General features: G+C 37.1%; 1 protein-coding gene across 2 annotated transcripts in view; it reads right to left on the reverse strand.

Annotated features, from left to right (window-relative positions):
- Positions 1 to 24659, reverse strand: part of GPR137C (G protein-coupled receptor 137C) — a 78905-nt gene that overhangs the window by 24744 nt on the left and 29502 nt on the right. For both annotated transcript variants that reach the window (XM_074393930.1, XM_003930586.4), the window contains exons 2-3: positions 18391 to 18434; positions 16308 to 16536 (exon numbers count right to left, since the gene is read on the reverse strand). In XM_074393930.1, the coding sequence (XP_074250031.1) occupies positions 16308 to 16536; positions 18391 to 18434 (273 nt within the window). The remainder of the gene's footprint in view (positions 1 to 16307; positions 16537 to 18390; positions 18435 to 24659) is intronic.

Genomic DNA, 24659 nt, shown 5'->3' on the forward strand with positions numbered 1-24659 from the left:
TAAAGAACATGGTTGCATGTAGTGCCTCATGCTTGGAATCCCAGCACTTTGGGAGGCTGAGGCAGGCAGATCACATGAGGCCAGGAGTTTGAGACTAGCCTGGTCAACATGGTAAAACCCTATCTGTACTAAAAACACAAAAATTAGCCTGTGTAGTGGCTCATGCCTGTAATCCTAGATACTCAGGGGGCTAAGGCACAAGAATCATTTGAACCCAGGAGGTGGAAGTTGCAGTGAACTGAGATTGGACCTCCAGCCTGGAAGACAGACCAAGATCATGTCTCAAAAAAAAAAAAAAAAAAAAAGAAAAAAGAAAAAAAAGAAAAAAGAAAGAATATATCTGTGAATTTTAGGCTTTTTTCCCAAGGTGAGCTGAAGGAAGACCTGTAACTATAATATCTAACTCATACTGACGTATAAATATGCAATGTTTGAGACTGGGCTGAAATCCAAACAGAAATTTTCTTTATTTTTGTTAAATAATGTGCCGCTACAACATTCCAAGATTATGGAAAGCTGCCAAGGCAGTACTTCAGAAAACATATTGCTCTAAATACCCGTAGTAGTTTACAAAAAGATGAATTAAATGTCTATACAAGGACACTGACATGGAAGAAAGTAGCAACCTTAAATACATGAGAGAGTAAAAAAATGAAAGAGTAGAAATAAACTATTCAAATTTATAATAACTAGTATTTAAAAAGCAAGTGACAGATTGAAAAAGAATCAAATCACAGCACTGTTTCAGTTGCTTAATGAATACAAATTTTAAAAAATAGCAGGATACAAAAATCAACATACACAAATCAGTAGCATTTCTACATGCCAACAGTGAACAATCTGTAAAAGAAATCAAGCCAGTAATCCCATTTATAACAGCTACAAATAAAATTAAATATCTAGACTAAATTAACTAAAGAAGTGAAAGATCTCTATAATGAAAACTGTAAGTCACGATGAAAAGAACTGAAGAAGACATCAAAAAAAATGGAATGATATTTCATATTCATGAATTGGAAGAATCAGTATTGTTAAAATGCCCATACTATCCAAAGCAATCTACAGATTCAATGTAATAACTATTAAAATGCCCATGACAGTCTTCACAGAAATGAAAAAAAAAAAACCTAAAATTTATATGGAAACAGAAAAGACCCCAAATTGCCAAAGCCACCCTCAGCAAACAGAACAAAACTGGAGGAATCACATTACTTGACTTCAAATTATAGTATAGAGCTTTTGTAACCTAAACAGCATGGTACTGACATAAAAACAGACACATAAACTAGTAAAACAGAATAGAGTACCCAGAAACCAATCTACAAACCTACAGTGAACTCATTTTTGACAAAGGTGCCAAGAACATACACTGGGGAAAAGGTAGTTTCTTCAATAAATGGTGCTTGGAAAACTGGATGTACATATGCAGAAGAATGAAACTATACCCTACCTCTTGCCACATGAAAACATTACATCAAAATGAATTAAAGACTTAACCTAAGACCTCAAACTACGAAACTACTACAAGAAAGTATTGGGGAAACTCTCTAGGACATTGGTCTGGGCCAAAGTTTCTTGAGTGATACTCCACAAGCACAATCGAAGCAAAAATGGTTGGATCAGATCATACCAAGTTAAAAAGCTTCTGCACAGTTAAGAAAGTAAAGAGACAACCCACAGAAAGAAATAAAATATTTGCAAACTACCCATCTGACAACAGATTAACAACCAGAATATATAAGAAGCTCAAAAAACTCTATAGGAAAAAAAAAATCTAATAATTTGATTTAAAAATGGGAAGCTGGGCATAGTGGCTCATGCCTGTAATCCCAGTGCTTTCAGAGGTCAAGTCAGAAAGATAGCTTAAGACTGAGTTTGAGGCCAGACTGGGGAACATAGTGAGACCTTGTTTCTACGAAAAATAAAAAATTAGTAGGGTATGGTGGTGTGCATCTCTAGTCACAGCTTCTGAGGAAGTTGAGGCAGGAGGATTGCTTGAGCTGGGGAGATTGAGGCTGCAGTGACCTGTGACTATACCACTGCAATGCAGCCTGTGCAACAAAGTGATACTTTGTCTCGAAAAGAGAAAAAAAATGGTCAAAAGCTTTGAATAGATAATTGTGAAAAGAGGACATACGAATGGCAAACAAGAATATGAAAAAGTGCTCAGGCTCATGCCTGTAATCCCAGCCCTTTGGAAGGGCGAGTTGGACAGACTGCTTGAGCTCAGGAGTTTGAGACCAGCCTGAGTGACTTAGTGAGACATTATCTCTACAAAAAGTACAAAAATTAGCCATGCGTGGTAGTGCATGCCTGTGGTACCAGCTACTAGGAGACCGAAGTGGGAGGACTGCTTGAGCCCAGGAGGTCGAGGCTGCAGGGAGCCGAGATGGCGCCACAGAACTCCAGCCTGGGGAGATAAGAGCGAGACTCTGTCTTAAAAAAAAAAAAAAAAGTGCTCAACTTCATTTATTATCAGAGAAATACAAATCAAAACTACAATGAGGTTTGTAGTTTTGAGGTCCCCAGCCCAGTCAAATGGGCTTTTATTCAAAAAACAGGTAATAAAAAATACTGGTGAGGTTGTTAGGAGAAAAGAAACCTTGGACACCGTTGGTGGGAATGTAAATTAGTACAACCTCTACAGAGAATGGTTTGGAGGCTCCTCAAAAAACAAAAAATAGAGCTACCATACAATCCAGCAATCCCAAATGCTGGGTATATACTGAAAAAAAAAAAAAAAAAAAAAAAAAAAAGCAAATCAGTTTATCAAAGAGATATCTGCACTCCCATGTCTGTTGCAGCACTGTTTACACAGCCAAGATTTCCAAGCAACCTAAATGTCCATCAACAGAAGAACAGATAAAGAAATGTAGTACTGCTGGGCATGATGGCTCACGCCTGTAATCCCAGCACTTTGGGAGGCTGAGGTGGGCAGATCATGAGGTCAGGAGTTCCGGATCAGCCTGGCCAGTAAGGTGAAACCCTGTCTCTACTAAAATTATAAAAATTAGCTGGGCATGGCGGTGTGCCCCTGTAGTCCCAGCTACTCAGGAGACTGAGGCAGGGGAATTGCTTGAACCTGGGAGGTGGAGGTTGCAGTGAGCTGAGACTGTGCTACTGCACTCCAGCCTGGGTGACAGAGCAAGACCCTGTCTCAAAAAAAAAAAAAAGAAAAAAAGAAAAAAAAATGTTGTACTTATACACAACAGAGAATACTATTCACCCATAAAAAAAGAATGACATCCTGTAACCTGCAACAACATGAATGGAACTGGAGATCATCATGTTAAATAATATATACTAGGTACAGAAAGGCAAACATTGCATGTTCTCACTTATTTGCTGGAGCTAAAAATCAAAACAATTGAACTCACAGAGATAGAGAGTAGAAGGATGATTACCAGAGGCTGGGAAGGGTAGTGGAAGGGTTAGGGAGGAGTAGGGATAGTTAATGGGTACAAAAGTAGTTAGAAAGAATGAATAAGACATAGTATTTGATAGCACAACAGAATGACCATAATCAATAATAATTTGTGTATTCTAAAATAAAAGTATAATTGAATTGTTTGTAACACAAAAGTTAAATACTTGAAGGGACAGATATTCCATTTCCATAATGTGATTATTATGCTTCTCATGCTTGTATCACAAATACCTTATATACCCCATACATATATACAACTAGATTGGCATTTCCCTAATGACCAGGGATGATAAGCATTTTTTCATATGTTTGTTGCCCTCATATATGTCCTCTTTTGAAAAGTGCCTGTTCATATCCTTCACCCACTTTTGAATGGGGTTTTTCTTCCTTGTAAATCTGTTTTAGTTCTTTGAAGATTTTGGATATAAGTCCTTTGTCATACGGATAGATTGCAAAAATTTTTTCCCTTTCTGTTGGTTGCTGGTTCACTCTAATGATTGTTTCTTTTGCTGTGCAGAAGCTCTAAAGTTTAATTAGATCCCATTTGTCTATTTTCTCTTTTGTTGCCAATGCTTTTGGTGTTTTAGTCATGAAGTCCTTGCCTCTGCCTAAGTCCTGAATGGTTTTGCCTAGGTTTTCTTCTAAAGTTTTTATGGTGTTAGGTCTTATGTTTAAGCTTTAATCCATCTGGAGTTAATTTTAGTCTAAGGTGTCAGGAAGGGGTCCAGTTTCTGCTTTCTGCACATGGCTAGCCAGTTTTCCCAACATCATCTATTTAACAGGGAATCCTTTCCCCATTGCTTGTTTTTGTCAGGTTTGCCAAAGATCAGATGGTTGTAGATGTGTGGTGTTGCCTCCAAGGCCTCTGTTCTGTTCCATTGGTCTATATCTGTTTTGGTACCAGTACCATGCTGTTTTGATTACTGTAGCTTTGTAGTATGCTTTGAAGGCAGGTAGTGTGATGCCTCCAGCTTTGTTCTTTTTGCTTAGACTTTACTTGGCTATGTGGGCTCTCTTTTGGTTCCAAATGAAGTTTAAGGTGGTTTTTCCCAGTTCTGTGAAGAAGGCCATTGGTAGCTTGACAGAGGATAGCGTTGAATTTGTATATTACTTTGAGGAGTATGGCCATTTTCATATTGCTTCTTCCCAACCATGAGCATGGAATTTTTTGCCATCTGTTTGTGTCCTCTCTTATTTCATTGAGCAGTGGTTTGTAGTTTTCCTTGAAGAGGTCCTTCTTACATCCTTTGTTAGTTGTATTCCTAGGTATCTTATTCTCTTTGTAGCAATTGCGAATGGCAGTTCCTTCTTGATTTGGCTCTCTTTAAGTGTGCTATTGGAGTATAGGAATGCTTGTGATTTTTGCACATTGATTTTGTATCCTGAGACTTTGCTGAGAAATTGCTTATCAGTTTCAGGAGATTTTAGGCTGAGATGATGGGGTCTTCTAAATATACAATCACATCATCTGCAAATAGAGACAATTTGACTTCCTCTTTTCTAATTGAATACACTTTATTTCTTTTTCTTGCCTGATTGTTCTGGCTAGAACTCCCAATATTATATTGAATAGGAGTGGTGAGAGAGGGCATCCTTGTCTAGTGCCAGATTTCAAAGGGAATGCTTCCAATTTTTGCCCATTCAGTATGATATTGGCTGTGGGTTTGTTGTAAATAGTTTTTATTATTTTGAGATATGTTCCATCAATACCTAGTTTATTGAGAGTTTTTTAGCATAAAGGGCTGTTGAATTTTGTCAAAGGTTTTCTCTGCATCTACCGAGATAATCATGTGGTTTTTGTCTTTGGTTCTGTTTATGTGGTGAATTACGTTTATAGACTTGTGTATGTTGAACCAGCCTTGCATCCCTGGGATGAAGCCTACTTGATCGTGATGGATAAGCTTTTTGAGGTGCTGTTGCAATCATTTTGCCAGTATTATATTGAAGATTTTTGCATCAGTGTTCATCATGGATGCTGGCCTAAAGTTTTCTTTTCTTGTTGAGTCTCTGCTGGGTTTTGGTATCAGGATGATGCTGGTCTCATAAAATGATCTGGGGAGGATTCCTGCTTTTTGAATTGTTTGGAATAGTTTCAGAATGAGTGGTACCAGCTCCTCTTTGCATGTCTGGTAGAATTCGGCTGTGAACCCATCTGGACCCGAGCTTTTTTTTGGTTGGTAAGCTATTAATTGCTGCCTCAACTTCAGCCCTTGTTATTGGTCTATTGAGGGTTTTGACTTCTTCCGATTTTGCTTTGGGAGGGTGTAAGTGTCCAGGAATTTATCCTTTTCTTCCATGTTTACTGGTTTATGTGCATACAGTTGTTTATAGTAATCTCCGATGGTGGTTTGTATTTCTGTGGAATGTGCGGCAATATTCCCTTTATCATTTTTTATTGTATCTATTTGATTATTCTCTCTTTTCTTTTTTATTACTCTGGCTACTGCTCTATTTTGTTGATCTTTTCAAAAAACCAGCTCCTGGATTTATTGATTTTTTGAAGGGTTTTTTTTTGTGTGTGTCTCTATCTCCTTCAGTTCTGCTCTGATCTTAGTTATTTCTTGTCTTTTGCTAGCTTTTGAGTTTTTTTGATCTTGCTCCTTTAGCTCTTTCAATTTTGATGATAGAGTATCGATTTTAGATCTTTCCTTTCTTCTCATGTGGGCATTTGTTGCTATAAAATTTCCTCTAGATACTGCTTTAAATGTGTCCCAGGGATTCTGGTATGCTGTATCTTCATTCTCATTGGTTTCAAAGAATATCTTTATTTCTGCCTTCATTTCATTGTTTATCCAGTCAACATTGAAGAGTCAGTTGTTCAGTTTCCATGAAGTTGTGTGGTTCTGAGTTACTTTCTGAATTCTGAGTTCTAATTTGACTGCACTGTTGTCTGAGAGACTGCTATGATTTCTGTTCTTTTGCATTTGCTGAGGAGTGATCTACTTCCAATTATGTGGTCAATTTTAGAGTAGGTGTGATGTGGTGCTGAGAAGAATGTATATTCTGTGGATTTGGGGTGGCAAGTTCTGTAAATATCTGTTAGATTTGCTTGGTCCAGGTCTGAGTTCAAGTCCTGGATATCCTTGTTAATTTTCTGTCTCACTGATCTAGTGTTGACAGTGGAGTGTTAAAGTCTCCCACTATTATTTAAGTGTGGGAGTCTAAGTCTATTTCTAAGTCATTAAGAACTTGCTTTATGTATCTGGGTGCTCCTGTGTTGGGTGCGTATATATTTTGGATCCTTAGCTCTTCTTGTTGCATTGATCCTTTTACCATTATGTAATGCCCTCCTTTGTCTCTTTTGATCTTTGTTGGTTTAAAGTCTATTTTATCAGAGACCAGGATTGCAACTCCTGCTTTTATTTTTTGCTCTCCATTTGCTTAGTAGATCTTCCTCTATCCCTTTATTTTGAGCCTTTGTGTACCCCTGCATGTGAGATGGGTTTCCCGGATACAGCACACTGATGGGCTTTGACTTTTTATCCAATTTGCCAGTCTGTGTCTTTTGATTGGGGCATATAACACATTTACATTTAAGGTTAATATTGTTATGTGTGAATCTGATCCTGCCATTTTGATAGTAGCTGGTTGTTTTGCCCATTAGTTGATGCAGTTTATTCCATAGTGTCGATGCTCTTTACTATTTGGTACGTTTTTGGAGTGGCTGGTACTGGTTGTTCCTTTCTATGTTTAGTGCTTCCTTCAGGAGTTTTGTAAAGCAGGGCTGGTGGTGATGAAATCTCTGAGCAAGTCCTTGTTCATAAAGGATTTCTCCCTCACTTAGGAAGCTTAGTTTGGCTGGATATGAAATTCTAGGTTGAAAGTTCTTTTCTTCAAGGATGTTGAATATTGGCCCCCACTCTTTTCTGGCTTGTTTTTCCTGAGAGATCTGCTGTGAGTTTGATGGGCTTCCCTTTGTGGGTAATCTGACCTTTCTCTCTGGCTGCCCTTAGCATTTTTTCCTTCATTTTAACCCTAGTGAATGTGACAATTATGTGCCTTGGGGTTGCTCTTCTTGGGGAATATCTCTGTGGTGTTCTCTGCATTTCCTGGACTTGAATGTTGGCCTGCCTTGCTAGGTTGAAGAAGTTCTCCTGGCTAATATCCTGAAGAGTGTTTTCCAGCTTGGATTCATTCTCTCTGTCACATTCAGGTACACCTATCACACGTAGATTATGTGTTTTCACATAATCCCATATTTCTTGGAGGCTTTGTTCATTTCTTTTTACTTTTTCTCTAATCTTGCCTTCTCATTTTATTTCATTGAGTTGATCTTCAATCTCTGATATCCTTTCTTCTGCTTGGTTGATTCGGCTATTGAAACTTGTGTATGCTTCTCGTGTTGTGTTTTTCAGCTCCATCAATTCATTGATATTCCTCTCTAAGCTGTTTATTCTTGTTAGCATTTCGTCAAACCCTTTTTCAAGGTTCTTAGTTTCTTTGCATTGGGTTAGAACATGATCTTTTAGCTCAGAGAAGTTTGTTATTACCCACCTTCTGAAGCCTGTTTCTAATCAATTCATCTGACTCATTCTCCATTCAGCCTTGTTCCCTTGCTGGTGAGGAGCTGTGATCCCTTGGAGGAGGAGAGGCATTCTAGTTTTGGGTATTTTTATCCTTTTTGCACTGGTTTCTTTGTAGATTCATCTACCTGTTGTCTTTTTGGTTGGTAACTTTCAGGTGGGGTCTCTGAGTGGACGTCTTTTTAGTTGCTGATGAAGTTATTTCTTCCTGTTTCTTAGTTTTCTTTCTAAGTCAGCACCCCCCTGCTGCAGGACTGCTGTAAGTCCACTCCATGCCCTGCTTGCCTGGGGATCACCTGCAGCGGCTGCAGAAAAGTAAGGGTTGCTGCCAGTTTCTTCTTCTGTTACCTCTGTCCCAGAAGGATACTCACCAGATGTCAGCCTGAGCTCTCCTTTATAAGTTGTCTCTCTGGTTATATGGGGGTCAGGAAGCTGCTTGAGGAGACTGTCTGTCCCTTATAGGAGCTCAAGTACTGAGCTGTAAGCCCCACTGTTCTGTTCAGAGGTGCTGGGCATGTACGTTTAAGTCTGCAGCAGCAGAACTGATAGCCGCCTTTTTCCCAGGTGCTCTGTCCCAGGAAGGTGGGGCTTTATTTATACGTTCCTGTCATTCCGTTGCCTTTTTTCAGAGATGCCCTGCCCAGCAAGGAGGTAGCCTAGTCACAGACTGCCAGCAGAGGCATTGCTGAACCGCTGTGGGCTCTGCCCAGCTGCTGTGTGAACTTCCTTGCAGTTTTGTTTATAGGAGTATAGTCAGAACTGCCTCAGTAATGGCGGTCTGCCTCAGTAATGGCAGACTGCCTTGGTAATGGCGGACTGCCTCGGTATTGATAACAGACATCCATGAAACATTTCACCCAACTGCTGCAGAATACACATTTTTCTTATCAGTACCAAAAACATTCTCCAGAATAAACCATATGTTACGTCACAAAATAAGTCTCAACAAATTAAAGTCAAATCATATCAATATCTTTTCTGGCTACAACAGAATAAAACTAGAAATTAGTAACAGGAGGAACTTCTGAGCTGTAAAAATACATGGAAATTAAACAAGATCTTTCTGATCAATGGCTCAATGAATAAGTTAACAAGAAAATTTAAAGGTTTCTTGAGAAAAATGAAAACGGAAACACAACATACCAGAAACTATAGGATACAGCAAATGCTGTAGCAAGAGGGAAGTTTATAGCAATAAATGCCTCCATCAAAAAAACTGAAAGACTTCAAATAAACAATCTAATGATGTACTTCAAGGAACTAGAGAAGCAAGAGCAAGCCAAAGCCAAAATTAGTAAAAGGGAAGAAATAATGAAGATTGAAGCAGAAATAAATGAAATTGAGACTTTAAAAAGTACAGAAAAAAAACAAAACAAAAAGTGTTGTCTTTTAGACAAATCAACAAATTTTAGCTAGACTAAGAAAAAGAGAAGACCCAAATAACTAATAAAAGGGATGAAAAGGGAAACAATACCAGCCTGGGCAACATATATCCTGTCTACAAAAATTTTAAAAATCGGCTGCGTGTGGTGGGACATGCCTGTAGTCCCAGCCTTTGGAGTCTGAGGTTGGAGGATCACTTGAGCCTAGGAGGTTGAGGCTGTGGTGAGCTGAGATCACATCATTGCCCACTCCAGTCTGGGTGACACAGCAAGACCCTGTCTCAAAGTAAATAAATAAATTAAATTAAAAGATAAAAGCAGTGTTCACATAAAAGAAAGAGGGAAATATTATAATAGATACCACAGAAATGCAAGAAATAATTAGAGATTATTACGAACTACATGCCAACAAATTGGAAAACCTGGAAGAAAAAGGTAAGTTGCTGAACACATATAACCTACCATGACTGAATGATGAAGAAAACCTGAACAGACCAATAATGAGTAAGAATTTACAGTAATAAAGTCTCCCATCAAAGAAAAGCCCAGGACCTTATGGCCTCACAACTACATTCTACCAAAAGTTTAAAGAAGAACTAATACCAATTCTGCTCAAAATGATTTCAAAAAATTGAAGAGGAGGGAGTACTTCCAAACTCATTCTATGAGGCCAGCGTTAATTACCCTGATGCCAAAATCAGACAAAGAGACAACAACAAAAAATGCTACAGGCCAACATCTCTGATCAACATAGTTGCAAACACCCTTGACAAAACACTGGCAAACAGAATTCAACAACATACTGAGAAGATCATTCACCATGATCAAGTGGATTCATCCCAGGAATGCAAGGATGGTTCCATGTACACAAATCAACAAATGTGATATACTGCAGCAACAGAAGCAAAGACAAAAATCATGTGTTCATTTCAAAAGATGCTTAAAAAACATTCAATAAAATTCAACATCCTTTAATGATAAAAGCTCTAAAAAAATACAGCACAGAACATACCTCAACAAGATAAAGTCTAAATATGATAAACACACAGCTAATATTATACTGAATGGGGGAAAATTGAAAGTGTTTCCACTAAAACCTGGAACAACATAAGGATGCCCTCTTTTACCACTTATATGCAACACAGTACTTGAAGTCTAAGCCAGAGCAGTTAGGCTAGAGAAAGAAATAAAAGGCATCCAGACAGAAAAGGAAGACATCAAATTAATCCTTGTTACAGATGACAAGATCTCATATTTTGAAAAACTTAAAAGACTCCACAAAAAAACTATTAGAAATGATAAATGATCAATAAAGTTGAAGGATACAAAGTCAACATACAAAAACCAGCAATGTTTCTATATCCTAACAGTGATCAATTTGAAAAAGAAATCAAGAAATCAATCTCCTTTATAACAGCTACTAAAAAAAATGCCTACTAATAAATTAAACATAAGAAGTAAAAGATCTCTACAATGAAAACCATGAAATATTGAAGAAATTAAAGAGGACACAAAAAGTGGAAAGACATCCCATGCTCATGAATGGAAGAATCTATATTGTGAAAATTCCTTTAAAAAAATTGTGAAAATTTCTATACTACCCAAAGTGATCTACAGATTCAATGCAATCTCTGTCAAAATACCGATTACATTCATCACAGAAATAGAAAAAAAAAAATCCTAAAATTGGTATGGAACCACAAAAGACCCTGAAAAGCTAAAGCAATCCTGAGTAAAAAGAATGCAATTGGAAGCATCGCAATATTTGATTTTAAATTATACTGCAAAGCTATCCAAAACAGCATGGTACTGGCATAAAAACAGACACACGGACCAGTGGAACAGAACAGAGAACCCAGAAATAAATCTATGCACTTACAGTCAACTTATTTATTTATTTATTTATTTTTTGAGACGGAGTTTTGCTCTTGTTACCCAGGCTGGAGTGCAATGGCACGATCTCGGCTCACCGCAACCTCCGCCTCCTGGGTTCAGGCAATTCTCCTGCCTCAGCCTTCTGAGTAGCTGGGATTACGGGCACACACCACCATGCCCAGCTAATGTTTTGTATTTTTAGTAGAGATGGGGTTTCACCATGTTGACTGGGATGGTCTCGATCTCTCGACCTTGTGATCCACCAGCCTCGGCCTCCCAAAGTGCTGGGATTACAGGCTTGAGCCACTGCGCCTGGCATAGTCAACTTATTTTTGACAAAGGTGCCAAAAGCATACACTGGGGAGAAGTCACAATCTCAATATATGGTGCTGGGAAAATTGGATATCCATATGCAGAGGAATTAAAGAGCCCCATCTTTCACCATGTACAAAAATCAACTGAAAATGGATTAAATACATAAATGTAAGACCTGAAACTATGAAAGTACCAGAAGAAAACATTGGAGAAATGCTCCAGGATCTTCATCTGGGCAACTATTTTTTGGGTAAGACCTCAAAAGCAAAAGTAACCAAAGTAGTAATAGACAAATAGGATTACATCAGGCTAAAAAGCTCCTGCTGCAGCAAAGGAAACAATTAACAAAGTGAAGTGACTACCTACAGAATGGGAGTAAATATTTACAAGTTATCCATCTGATGAGGGATTAATAACCAGAATATATAAGGAACTCAAACAATCAATAGCAAAAAGATAATCAAACTAAAAATGGGCAAAATAACTCAACAGACATCTCTACAAAAGCAGTCATACAAATGGTCAACAGTTAAATGAAAAAAAACTCAACATCACCAATCATCAGGGAAATGCAAATCAAAACCACAATGGGTTGTCATTTCACCCCAGTTAGAATGGTTATCATCAAAAAGACAAAAATCAAGTGCTGGCAGAGATGTGGAGAAAGGTGAATGCTTGTACACTGTTGATGGGAATGTAAAGTAGGTCAACTGTTATGAAAAACAGTATGAGAATGGGCACAGTGGCTCATGCCTATAATCCCAGCACTTTAGGGGGTTGAGGTGGGTGGATCACTTCAGGTCAGGAGTTCGAGAGCAGCCTGGCCAACATACTGAAACGCCATCTCTACTACAATTAATAAAAGGCTGGGTGTGGTGGCTCATGCCTCTAATCCCAGCACTTTGGGAGGATGGGGTGGGTAGATCACCTGAGGTCCAGAGTTTGAGACCAGCCTGGCCAATAAGTCGAAACCCCATCTCTGTTAAAAACACAAAAATTAGCCAGGTGTGGTGGTGGGTGCCTGTAGTTCCAGCTACTTGGGAGGCTGAGGCAGAAGAATTGCTTGAACCCAGGAAGCAGAGGTTAAGGTGAGCTGAGGTTGCGCCACTGCACTCCAGCCTGGGCAACAGAGCAAGACTTTGTCTCAAAAACAAAACAAAACAAAACCCAAAAAACAAACAAACAAAAATTAGCCAGGTGTGGTGGTGGGCACCTCAGGAGGCTGAGGCAGGAGAATTAGTTGAACCTGGGAGGTAGAGGTTGCAGTGAGCTAACAGTGTGCCACTATACACCAGCCTGGGCAACAGACCGAGACTCCGTCTCAAAAACCAACCAACCAACCCAAAAAACAGTATGGAAGTTCCTTGAAAAACTAAAAATAGAACTACCATATGATCCAGAAATCTCACTGCTGGGTAGATATCCAAGAGAAACAAAATCACTATGTAAAAGAGACAGCAGCAACTCCTTTATTTATTGTAGCACTATTCATATTAGCTAAGATATGGATTCAACCTAAGTGTCCATCAACAGATAGATGAATGAATAAAGAAAATGTGGTGTATGTATACAATGAACCATTACATGGGCATAAAAAGAATGAAATCCTGTCATTTGAAGCAACATGGATGGACCTGGAGTTCATTATGTTAAGTAAAATAAGCCAGGCACAGAAAGACAAATATACTTGTCCTCACTTGTATGTGGGAACTAAAAAAGTGGATCTCATGGAGGTACAGTAGAATGATGGTTACTAGAGGCTGAAAAAGAAAGAGTGGTAGGGGAAGATGAAGAGAAGTTGGTTGATGAGTACAAAAATACAGTTGGATAGAAGGAATAAGCTCTAGCATTCAACTGTTCATTATGAAAATTACAGTGAATAACAATTTATTATGTTTCAAAATAACTAGAAAGAACTGTAATGTTCCCAACACAAAGAAAATATAAATGTTTGAGGCAATGATATCCCAATTACTCTAATTTGATTATTATCTATTGTTTACATGTAGCAAAATATCACAAGTACCCCCAAAATATGTAAATTGACATGTCAGTTAAAAAATACAAAAAAATTAGATTGCACATACAAATTCCACCTTGTATAAACTGGTAAGTACCCCAAGAGAAATAAATAAAATTTGAAGAGAATTCAGATAGTGGAAGCTATTTCCAAATTTTATTTTGGAGTTGGGGGAGAAGGGATCAAATTGAGTTCATAAAAAGGGGAAAGATTAAGTGACTTCTTTAAAGCTGGATAAGATATGAAGAATCTGGTAGAGATGTGTAGGAGGAGGAAGGCTGTTCCTGATTAATAAAACAGCCTAAGGATATAGAGATAGAGGGCATACTGTGTATTATTTGGAAATAAGAAAGGTAAGATTGGTTGAAACAAATTACAGAGGATCTTATTATCGCAGAACATGTAAAGGAATGAAGGAATAATAAAAAGAGGATGACAGAAAACCAAAAGCCTGAACTTTAAGGAAATGCTCTTAAAGACAGCAAGAAACAGGGTCAGTTTGATGGTGAAAAAGTACCAAAGGTATTGAGAGAGAGAGAGAGAGAAAAAAAAAAAAAGTTAAAGAGGTAGATGTTAACACTTGTTCACTGAATAAAAGGAATGACTATTACTGTACACTTCTATAGAACTCAAAAGCCAAAAATGAGTCTAGTGATTTTACAAGTAGAACATGAAAGCAAGATGACTTGCTTTTTTTTTTTTTTTGAGGTGCAGTTTTGATTTTGTTGCCCAGGTTGGAGTGCAATGGTGTGATCTTGGCTCACTGCAACCTCTGCCTTCCAGGTTCAAGTGATTCTCCTGCTTCAGCCTCCCGAGTAGCTGGGACTACAGGTGCATGCCACCACACCTGGCTAATTTTTGCATTTTTAGTAGACAGGAGGTTTTACCATGTTGGCCAGGGTGGTCTCAATCTCTTGACCTCGTGATCTGCCTGCCTTGACCTCCTAAAGCGCTGGGATTACAGGTGTGAGCTACCTCACCCAGCCGACCTGCTATTTGAATACAGAAGTTTATAATATAGTTAGGAAGACTGGGAACTACTTAACAATACAATATTAACAAATCATCTAGTATGTCATCTACTTTTATAGGTGAACATGACTAAACGTGTATATCTATAGTATTCCTGGATAATTCCGAATCCATGCAGCTTTTAAATTTAAAACTTTAAATAACAATAAGTAAATACCTTTCATATGATAGTAAGGGAACAGTGTTTGAATAATTCTGGAGGATTTATTAAATGAAATTTTCTTCTCAGATTGGTGACTTTATTCAGAGTATTATCCATTTCAAAGCAAGTAAAAAACCAAATTTAGCAATACACTAACTATCTAGAGAAGCAGCACTTGAAATTCAACATCTGTTTATGCTTTATCCCTAGACAAGCAAGAGGTATGAATTCTATAGTGATGTTAGTATCCTGAGTAAAGATGCCGTTGCTCCTACCAATAGATTATGAACCATAACAGTGACAGTTTTATTCTTAACATTCAAACCAAAGCCCGAATTAACTAGAATATTTAAATGTTAGAAATTTAATAAAATAATTTTCCAGGTAAGATTAATAGGTTTGAAAGTCTTATTTTCTTTGTCTCTTCTTTCTCTCTTTATATATATACATTTATACATATATATACACACATAAAGTATTTTCTTCAGCATTCCACTGAAATATATTTTAAAAGTAAAATTAAAATCTCTGCCTACATTTAAAGTACAAGTTGGTTACCATATACTTAATTATAGTACCTTACTTTACCAGGACTATATTAAGAACAATGACAATATAAAAGCCTAAAAATATTTCAGAAGACTGTTTTAACTGGCTAACGTACTAGCTCAATTTATTACTTGTGAATAGGCAATGATGTCAAACTAAAGCAAGAAAGCAAGCTCTTCAGTGAAAGTGATTGTAAACATGTTTGCATGTACATACCCACACCCCAATATCCACACATCTACCCCCTCCCACCCAATGCCACACATAAACCGTGATGACCAATTTTCTACTCAACCACATGGTCAATCAACAATGGTAGAAACTTTCAAGTTTCTTTGTGATGGGTTAGTATCTGACTTCTGTTTGTTGATCCAAAGTGTAAGGAAAGGAGATGCAAGGTATTTACAAATTTTGCTACACAATTAGTTGTTTCAAATATCATACAGACTTCATATTATTGGGTAAAGCTAACATTTTCTTAGCTTTATACAAATAAAAACAACTTTTACTTATATGACATCTTAATATTGCTAACCCTGCCACCCTTACTGGGCAAAATCTTAAGATGTTAGTGTGGCTTTATATTATAGACTATTTTTGATCCATTCATATATATTCTGATTTATTTCATGTGATGAGCCTGCAATGCAGAGTCACAGAGAATACAATATGCTTATTATATTATTTATTTGCTTTAAATCGTTATTTAGTAAGGACCAAATACTGAATAACTTTTAATTTCTAGTGATTATTCTTTCATGCTCTAAGTGTAACTGTCATTCGGGATATTAAAAAAAAAAAAAAAAATATGCCTGTAGTCTCAGCTACTTGGGAGGATGAGGCAGAAGATCACTTGAGCCCAAAAGCTCAAGGCTGTACTGCACAATGATTATGTCCGTGAATAGCTACTGCACTCCAGCCTGAGTAACATGGCAAGACCCCATCTCAACTAAAATAGCAATTTAAACTTTCCATTAAAATGTGATTTGTAGGATAAGAATTTGAAGTTAGAGTTAAGTGCCAATTTAAGAAATATACTTACCTTTGATTCGAGGTAGACATTTGCTGATGACATTTTTGTAATTTTGCATATGTAACTAACTAAAGAGATGGCACAAAGAATAAACAGGCTATCATTAATTAATGCTCGAACAAACACAGTCCATTTCAACTGATTTTCTGGGACATCTCCATGAACTAGCATTGCACAAGTCAAGTTCACCACTAAAAAGACAAGGCTTGCCAATATAAAGCCCAAATGCAGTAGAACTCTGAAAGAAAAAAAGTACATTAGATTGTTATATAACTAATAAGAAATAAAATTCTGAATTAGTGTGTTACTTTAGGTACAATAATTTCTTCAGTTTGAAATGTTTATAATTTCATTAAAGGAATTTTAATAATCTCTGTTACTTGAGCTAACTTTGCTATTATAAAATTAGTATCTAGATTATTTAAGAATGGCATAGATTTTTAAACATTTATTCGGAAATAGTCTCATGTTGACTTGAACTAAGTTGTTGTCTCTACCAGGAATGAGATAGGACTATTTTAACTCTATTTCAAGTAATCCTGAATTTTTCATTTTTATAACTATTAAACACATTTTCATTAACCTTTCCATTCCAAGAATTATCAGGCTTTTATAATGTGCCTGAAAATTAATATACTGTATCTAAATTTATATTGATTACCTAACATTAATTTTAAGAGTCCAGGTGTAGCAGCTCACACCTGTAATCTCAGAACTTTGGGAGGTAGGAGTGGGCAGATCACTTGAGGCCAGGAGTTTGAGACCGGCCTGGGCAACATAGTAAAACCCCATCTCTACTAACAATACAAAAATTAGCTGGGTGTGGTGGGACATGCCTGTAATTCCAGCTACTCAGGAGCCCGAGGTACAGAATCACTTGAACCCAGGAGGTGGAGATGGCAGTGAGCCAAGGCAGCACCACTGCACTGCAGCCTGGGTGAGAGAGCAAGATTGCCTTAAAAAATAATTAAGAGTTAAAGAAAGATGTTTTAAGCAATATTCCTCAGGAACTTCTGATTATAGCAAACAATGCTTTCAAACTTGACTAAAGAAGAACATAGGGACCGTATATGTAGAGTTTCAAGCACTCATCAATACCTAATGTTCTTATAAAGTTGCATATTTACTGTGCATTGAGAGCAACTCTGCACCTGAAATCCTTAACCTCTTCCCCCTAAGAAAAGTTAGGCTACCTCATAAAAACTCTTCAGTTAAGGTTGCTATCTGTATCAAGTAGCAGTAACAACTATCTGTACGAATGTAATCCCAGTTCAAACACATTTATACTCTCAAATTAAATACACAGGATGCTGAAATTTATCTGGCTTCCTGATCTATTGGGTCATTTCAAAAGTGGAAATCATAAAGTAGCTGCCTTTGGAAATGGTTTAAATAAGGTAAATTGAAGGTAATGTGCAATCTGTAACAAGCAAACTGAAGTGTTCGGTCTACATGCAAAGCACAAAGATTTTAGTTTTGAAAGGCTGGATTTTAAAGTTCTCTCAGATTAAATAATAAAAACAACTACATAGTTTGAAACCCAAAAAGGAACTTGAAATTACCTATATATCCAGGTAATTAGAGGAGTTTAGAAAACTAAAGCAGAGAGAGGGTACATGAGTTGCACAGTCAGCAAGTTAGTGAGAAACTCCAATCTCCCGACTCCAGAGCTTAGCACTCTTGCTTTTGTGATTGATCAGTACTGAAATATTACTTATTTCACAGAACATTCTCACCCTAAACAGCATAATCTAAGTTTGGCAAAAATGGACCCTATGAAATTAGATCTGACATTTCAAACAGGACAGGGACAGAGCAGCAAAAAATCAAAAGCCAAAACAAACAAAATATATTAGTCAGCAATACGGTATGGCTGAAGGGAGGGAAATGGGGTTACTCAATTTACTTTCTTTGAACCACTCTAACAACTTGGTTTTTATAAAACCGTGAAGGTGCTCTCAACAACCACTCCCTTCTACCATGAGTTGTTGACTATACAAAAAAATTATATCATTTAGATACTAAACCTTAATATTAATGAATTAATACTTTAGATCTTTTAGATAGAAATTCAGATACTCATAAAACTTACTTGTGTTTGTCAAGTTCAGTGGCACATCTGACTTTACATATAACCTATAAAGAGAATGTAAAAAGAAATTTTTGAAAACGTGTAATGTAGAATTCTTACATATGTTCTGATTTTGTGTTTTAAAGTGCTACAACTATAAATAATATATAGCAAGCAAAGTTCGAATGTTAATGGTTAAAATACCATAGACTAAAAGACAGGTTTCCACAGGCTTAAAACAATAAACCAGTAACGTTCTTTGTTATCAACATAAACTTACATTTCTATCTTTAAAGAGTTAAACAAAATTAATTCAGTTTAAACATTTATTGAACTTTTATTACGAGGCAAACACTGTGCTGAATGGCTTGCCACCTATCCTAAACTTCATTATATTATTCATTTTTATTCTAAAATGGAACTTCTAGCTTAAATATGAATATGGCTGAGTGTTCTCCAAAGACTATTTTCTTCCATATGAAATGAAGTAGTAAAGGGAAATGAGGTACCAAAAGTGAACACAAAGATAATGAGCATACATCATATTTAGTAAACTTTCTTCTTTAACAAAGCCTTACAAAAGGCAGGTGTGTTTAGATACTTGTTGAATACAGTTAAGCAGGTAAGTAAACAGAATCTGAAATAAAGATGGTATATTCTGAGAACATAGTATGAAGAGTCTCAAGTCCTTCTGGTGAACTTGAACTTATTCTTTAGAAAATGGGAAGATATTGAAGGTTTTTATACATCTATTCCAAAATATGGAATTCCACTAATCTGACATTAATGTAAGGTCTGCTACAGAGGAACTACAAAATAAAAGTAGAAAGGCCAGTTACAGGACTATTAAAGTAGAGTGTAAACTTTGGGGACCTGGAGAGAAAGAAGAAAGTACATCATGAAGAAAAATAGTATAGGTACATGGTAACATACTGATTTCATTCAAACATTTGCCGAGTACCTGTCATACACCACACTCTATGAAAGGTGGCATGGATTCATAAACATGACCATGGTTTCTGCTCTCTAGGAGCTCAGAATATGGAAGACCAGATAAACCATCTATTTTGATACATTGTTATACAAATGCAAAATATGCTATCACAAAATCTAGGAAGAGAAAAAGACTAATTCACTCCAAGAAAGGGTATGTGGTAAAGAGAATAACTGTTCAGAGTCTCAGGGAGGACTTCTCATAACATGTGAGCCAACTTATTAAGAGTAAATTTGTGTTAGGCAGGTGAATCACTAGGCAAAGACAGAAGCCTGGGCATCTACTCATAACTACTGTACAGCCATGTGTTGCTTAATGACAGAGATACGTCCTGAGAAATGCATTGTTATAAATGCACAATTTGTCAGTGTGCAAATATTACAGAGTATACATACGCAAACCTAGATGGTATAGCCTACTATATACCTAGACCATATGGTAGATAGTCTATATTCCTAGGCTACAAACCTGTACAGCATGTTACTGCTATACCAAATGCTATGTGCAAGTATAACATGATGGTAAGTATTTATGTATCTAAACATAGAAAATATACAGTAAAAACGTGGTATAAAAGATAAAAAGTGGCGCACCTGTATAGGGCACTTAACATGAATGCAGCTTACGGGGCTGGAAGTTGCTCTGGGTGAGTCAATGAGTGAATGGTGAGTGAATGTGAAGTCCTAGGACATTACTGTACGCCACTGTAGACTTTAAAAACATTATAAATTTATGTTACACTACATTTTTAAAAACTGAAACTAAATTAACCTTAGCTTACTGTAGCTTTTTAACTTTATACACTTTTTAACTTTTTGACTCTTGTAATAACACTTGGCTTAAAACACAAATACATTATACAGCTGTACAAAAATATTTTCTTTCTTCATATCCTTATTCAAGAAGCTTTTTTTCTATTGTAAAATGTTTTCATTTTTTACTTTTTGAATTTTTTTCTTAAAATCTAAGACAATAAACACACACATTAGCCTAGGCCTACACAGGGTCAGGATCATCCATCATTGTCTTCTAACTCTACATCTTATGCCACTGTAAGGGGTTCAGAGGCAACAACATGCTTGAAGCTGTCATTGCCTATGGTAACAATGTCTTCTTCTGGAATACTTCCTGAAGGACCTATGTGAGGCTATTTTTTAGTTAACTTTTTTTTAATAACTAGAAATGCATTCTAAAATAACAATAAATATATAAACAAGTAACATAATCATTTATTATCCAGAATTACATACTGTACATAACTGTATGTGCTATACTTTTATACCACTGGCAGCACACGTTTGTTTACACTAGCTTCACCATAAACATGTGAGTAATGCATTGTGTTATGATGTCACAATGGCTACAACGCTAGGTTATAGGAATTTTCAGCTTCATTATAATCTTATGGGACCACTGTTGTATGTGTGGTGAGTCACTGACTGAAATACTGTTATGTGGTGCCTGACTGTGTTTTGGTAACAGTACTACCATCTACCAGAAGCTGAATGTGATGCATCTACCAGAAGCTGAATGTGATGAAGAAGTCTAAAATAGTATACTATCAGTCTCTAATACTACTTATATTGTCTTAGATGCATCCATTTTCGCCATCTGCACCACTACAGTGGATTATTACAACAGCCTTTTGATTCCTCTACCTTCATTCTTAATTCTATCCACCTCTTCAGATGGTAACTGTTCATTTGACTACTTTTTAAAATTTCCCCCTCTATACATGATTTATTTTTAATTTTCAAAACTGTGGTGAAATAGAACCTAAAACTTACTATTTTACCATTTTTTAGTGTATGGTTCAGTGGCATTAAGTACATTCACATTGTTGTGCAACCATCACCTTTATCCATCTACAGAAGCTTTTCATCTTTCCACAATCAAACTCTATACCCATTCATTAAACAGTAACTCCCCATTCCCTCCTCCTCCAGGCTCTGGCAACCATCTCTCTACTTTCTGTACTTATGAATTTGACTACTATATGTACCTCATATAAGTAGATTCATATATTTGTCCTTTTGTGACTTTCATTTAGTATAATGTCTTCAAGGTAGCATTAGGTCAGAATATCCTTTCTTTTTAAGGTTGAATAATATTCCATTGCATGTATACACCATATTTTGTTTATCCATTCATCCACCAATGCATACTTAGGTAGACCCTACTTTTGGCTATTGTAAATGCTGCTGCTGTGAACATCACTGTTCTATACGTGATTTTCAAAAAATCATTTGAGAGCAAGTTGTATGCCACTCCTTTGCCCTAAGTACTTCAATGTATACTTCTTTAAAAATGAAAATTCTCCTATAGGACCACAGTATAATTACAGAAATAAAACTGAGTATGTATACTATTATGTAATTTGCAGACCTTATTCATATTTTTCCAATCATTCTAATAAAGTCCTTTATGGAAATAATATCCAGAATTATTGCATTATGTACAGATTTAATTTGTATTTAGTTTCTTTTAATCTTCACTTCTTTCCTTTGTCTTTCATGATATTCACAGTTTTCAAGAGTAGACACAAGTGATCTTATAGTGTTTCCTTACAATTATATTTAGGTTATACATTTTGGTAGGATTACCACAGAAGTTATGATGCTGCATTCTCCTCAATGCATTATATCAGGAGGTTCCTGATGTTGATTTGTTCCATTACTATGATGTTAACTTTACTCAATTGATCTGGGCGCAGTGGCTCATGCCTCTAGTCCCAGCACTTTGGGAGGCCAAGGTGGGTGGATCACCTGAGGTCAGGAGTTTGAGACCAGCCTGGCCAACATGGAGAAACCCAGTCTCTACTAAATAAAAAAAAATTATCCAGGAGTAGTGGTGCATGCCTGTTAATCCTAGCTACTTGGGAGGCTGAAGTAGGAGAATCACTTGAACCCAGGAGGCGGACGTTGCAGTGAGCCAAGATTCTGCCATTGCACTCCAGCCTCAGCAACAAGAGCAAAACTCCATCTCAGAAACAAAACAAAACAAAAACTTTAATCAATTGGTTAAAGTGGTATCTATAGTGTTTTTACACCATTTGCTGTTTTCCCACTGTAATATTTAATAGAGAAGGGGTTTTTCCATGTTGGTCAGGCTGGTCTCTAACTCCTGACCTCTGGTGATCTGCCTGCCTCTGCCTCCCAAAGTGCGGGGATTACAGATGTGAGTTACCATGCCTGGCCGGAACTTCTTTTTAAAAAGTAGATCTCACTAGCCACAGTGGCTCATCCCTGTAATCCCCGCACTTTGGGAGGCCCAGGCAGCAGGATCACGAGGTCAAGAGATTTGAGACCATCCTGCCAACATGGTGAAACTTTGTCTCTACTAAAAATAAAAAAATTAGCCAGGCGTGGTAGTGTGTGTCTTAGTCCTAGCTACTCGGGAGGCTGAGGCAGGAGAACTGCTTGAGCCAGGCAGTCTGAGGTGCAGTGAGCTCAGATCGTGCCACTGTACTCCAGCCTAGAGACAGAGTGAGACTGCGTCTCAAAAAAAAGAAAAAAGTACATCTGATTACACTATTCCAGAAAAAAGTCCATACATTTTTAATACAGAAAAGGTCTTTTATTGTCTAGCTCCACCTTCCCATCCTTCCTTTTAGCCCCACCTTCAAACTTATGGTTTGGTCATTCTGAATTATTTCATTTTACTTTTTATTGAATGTGTTTCACTTTGTTTCCCAGGTTGTACCGTATTGACATGATCTTGGCTCACTGCAACATCCGCCCTCAAGATTCAAGTGATTCTCCTGCCTCAGTGTCCCCAGTAGCTGGGATTACAGGTGTGTGTCACCATGCCTAGTTAATTTTTGTATTTTTAGTGGAGATGGGGTTTTACCATATTGGCCAGTCTGGCCTCAAACTCCTGACCTCAAATGATCCGCCCACTTCAGCCTCCCAAAGTGCTGGGATTATAGGCATGAGCCACTGCATCTGGCCTGGTTATTAATTATTTACAAGTCTTCAAGTAAGTGGTTCTATTTCCTATCTCTGTGCCTTTGTACATATTTTTACTTTGCTTAGACTATGTTTTTGTGGCCAGATAACAAATTCCAGCTCAACCTTCCAGATATTACTAGAACGTCATTCTTTTTTCTTCTTCTTTGAGATTGAGTTTCACTCTTGCTGCCCAGGCTGGAGTACAATGGCACAATCTCAGCTCACCGCAACCTTCACTTCCCGGGTTCAAGCGATTCTCTTCAGCCTCCCGAGTAGCTGGGATTACACCTGGATATTTTTGTATTTTTAGTAGAGATGGGGTTTCTCCATGTTGGTCAGAGTGGTCTCAAACTGCCGACCTCAGGTAATCCACCTGCCTCAGCCTCCCAAAGTGCTGGGATTACAGGCATGAGCCACTGCACCCAGCCTAGAATGTCATTCTTTATATTGTTAGGTTAAGTGTCTTAGGGAGAGAGAAAACCTTTTTATTCTTGCATTATTAATCACATTCTTGTTTACATATTTATTTACCTCTTAAGAAAGGCCATAACTTACTCAGATATATAGCCCTAGTGTCTCCCATAATGCCTGGTTCACAGTAGATTTTCAGAGAGTATTTGAATAAATGTGCAGTGAATTCAGGTCAAAGAAAGTACTTTTGGATGGTAGTGTGGTATGGGAGAGTGTAGGAAACAGCAGAAGTTGAAGCCAGAGGCAAGCAGTCATCAAACCACAGAGGCTTTGTATAAAATGCTGAAGAATTAGGCTGGCTACAAACTCTGTCATATGATTCTATGTTTGAATGATTTCTTAAGTGACAGTGTAGAAAATGCATTAAAAGTGGGGCAAACAATTCCAGTTAAAACACTGTTGAATTTGAGTGAGCTACCTCAACTATATTCTCAGGTTTGGCTCTAAACAACTGATTGAATGAGGGCCTCACAAAAAATTTAAAAGCCAGGTCATGAAATATATTGTTATATTTAAAGTTTATTATATCTAGGCAGAAATAAAGACAATAGGTGAGTTTTGCAATATAAGAAGGAAATTACAGTCACCTACAGAGGTGACAGCTGAAACGCAGTAGAACACATTTGAGGGAACAAGTGTAGAATGTGAATCAACCTGTGACATGTTCACATTTAATAGTCAGAATTAGAAAGCACAAGAATAAAGAAAAGGGAGATGGGCAGAGGGGAGAAACGTAAGAATCTGACTAGTCATAGAAAACAGCAGAGTAGTTTAGAGTTAAAAGGAAGAAAGCAGAGCCACTGTTAAATTCTACAAAAAGTCAGAAATGATTAAGAAAAGACCATTTAACTGAGTGAATGGTATGTCACTGGTAC

Source organism: Saimiri boliviensis, chromosome 2, assembly GCF_048565385.1.
Source record: "Saimiri boliviensis isolate mSaiBol1 chromosome 2, mSaiBol1.pri, whole genome shotgun sequence".
Lineage (NCBI taxonomy): Eukaryota > Metazoa > Chordata > Mammalia > Primates > Cebidae > Saimiri > Saimiri boliviensis.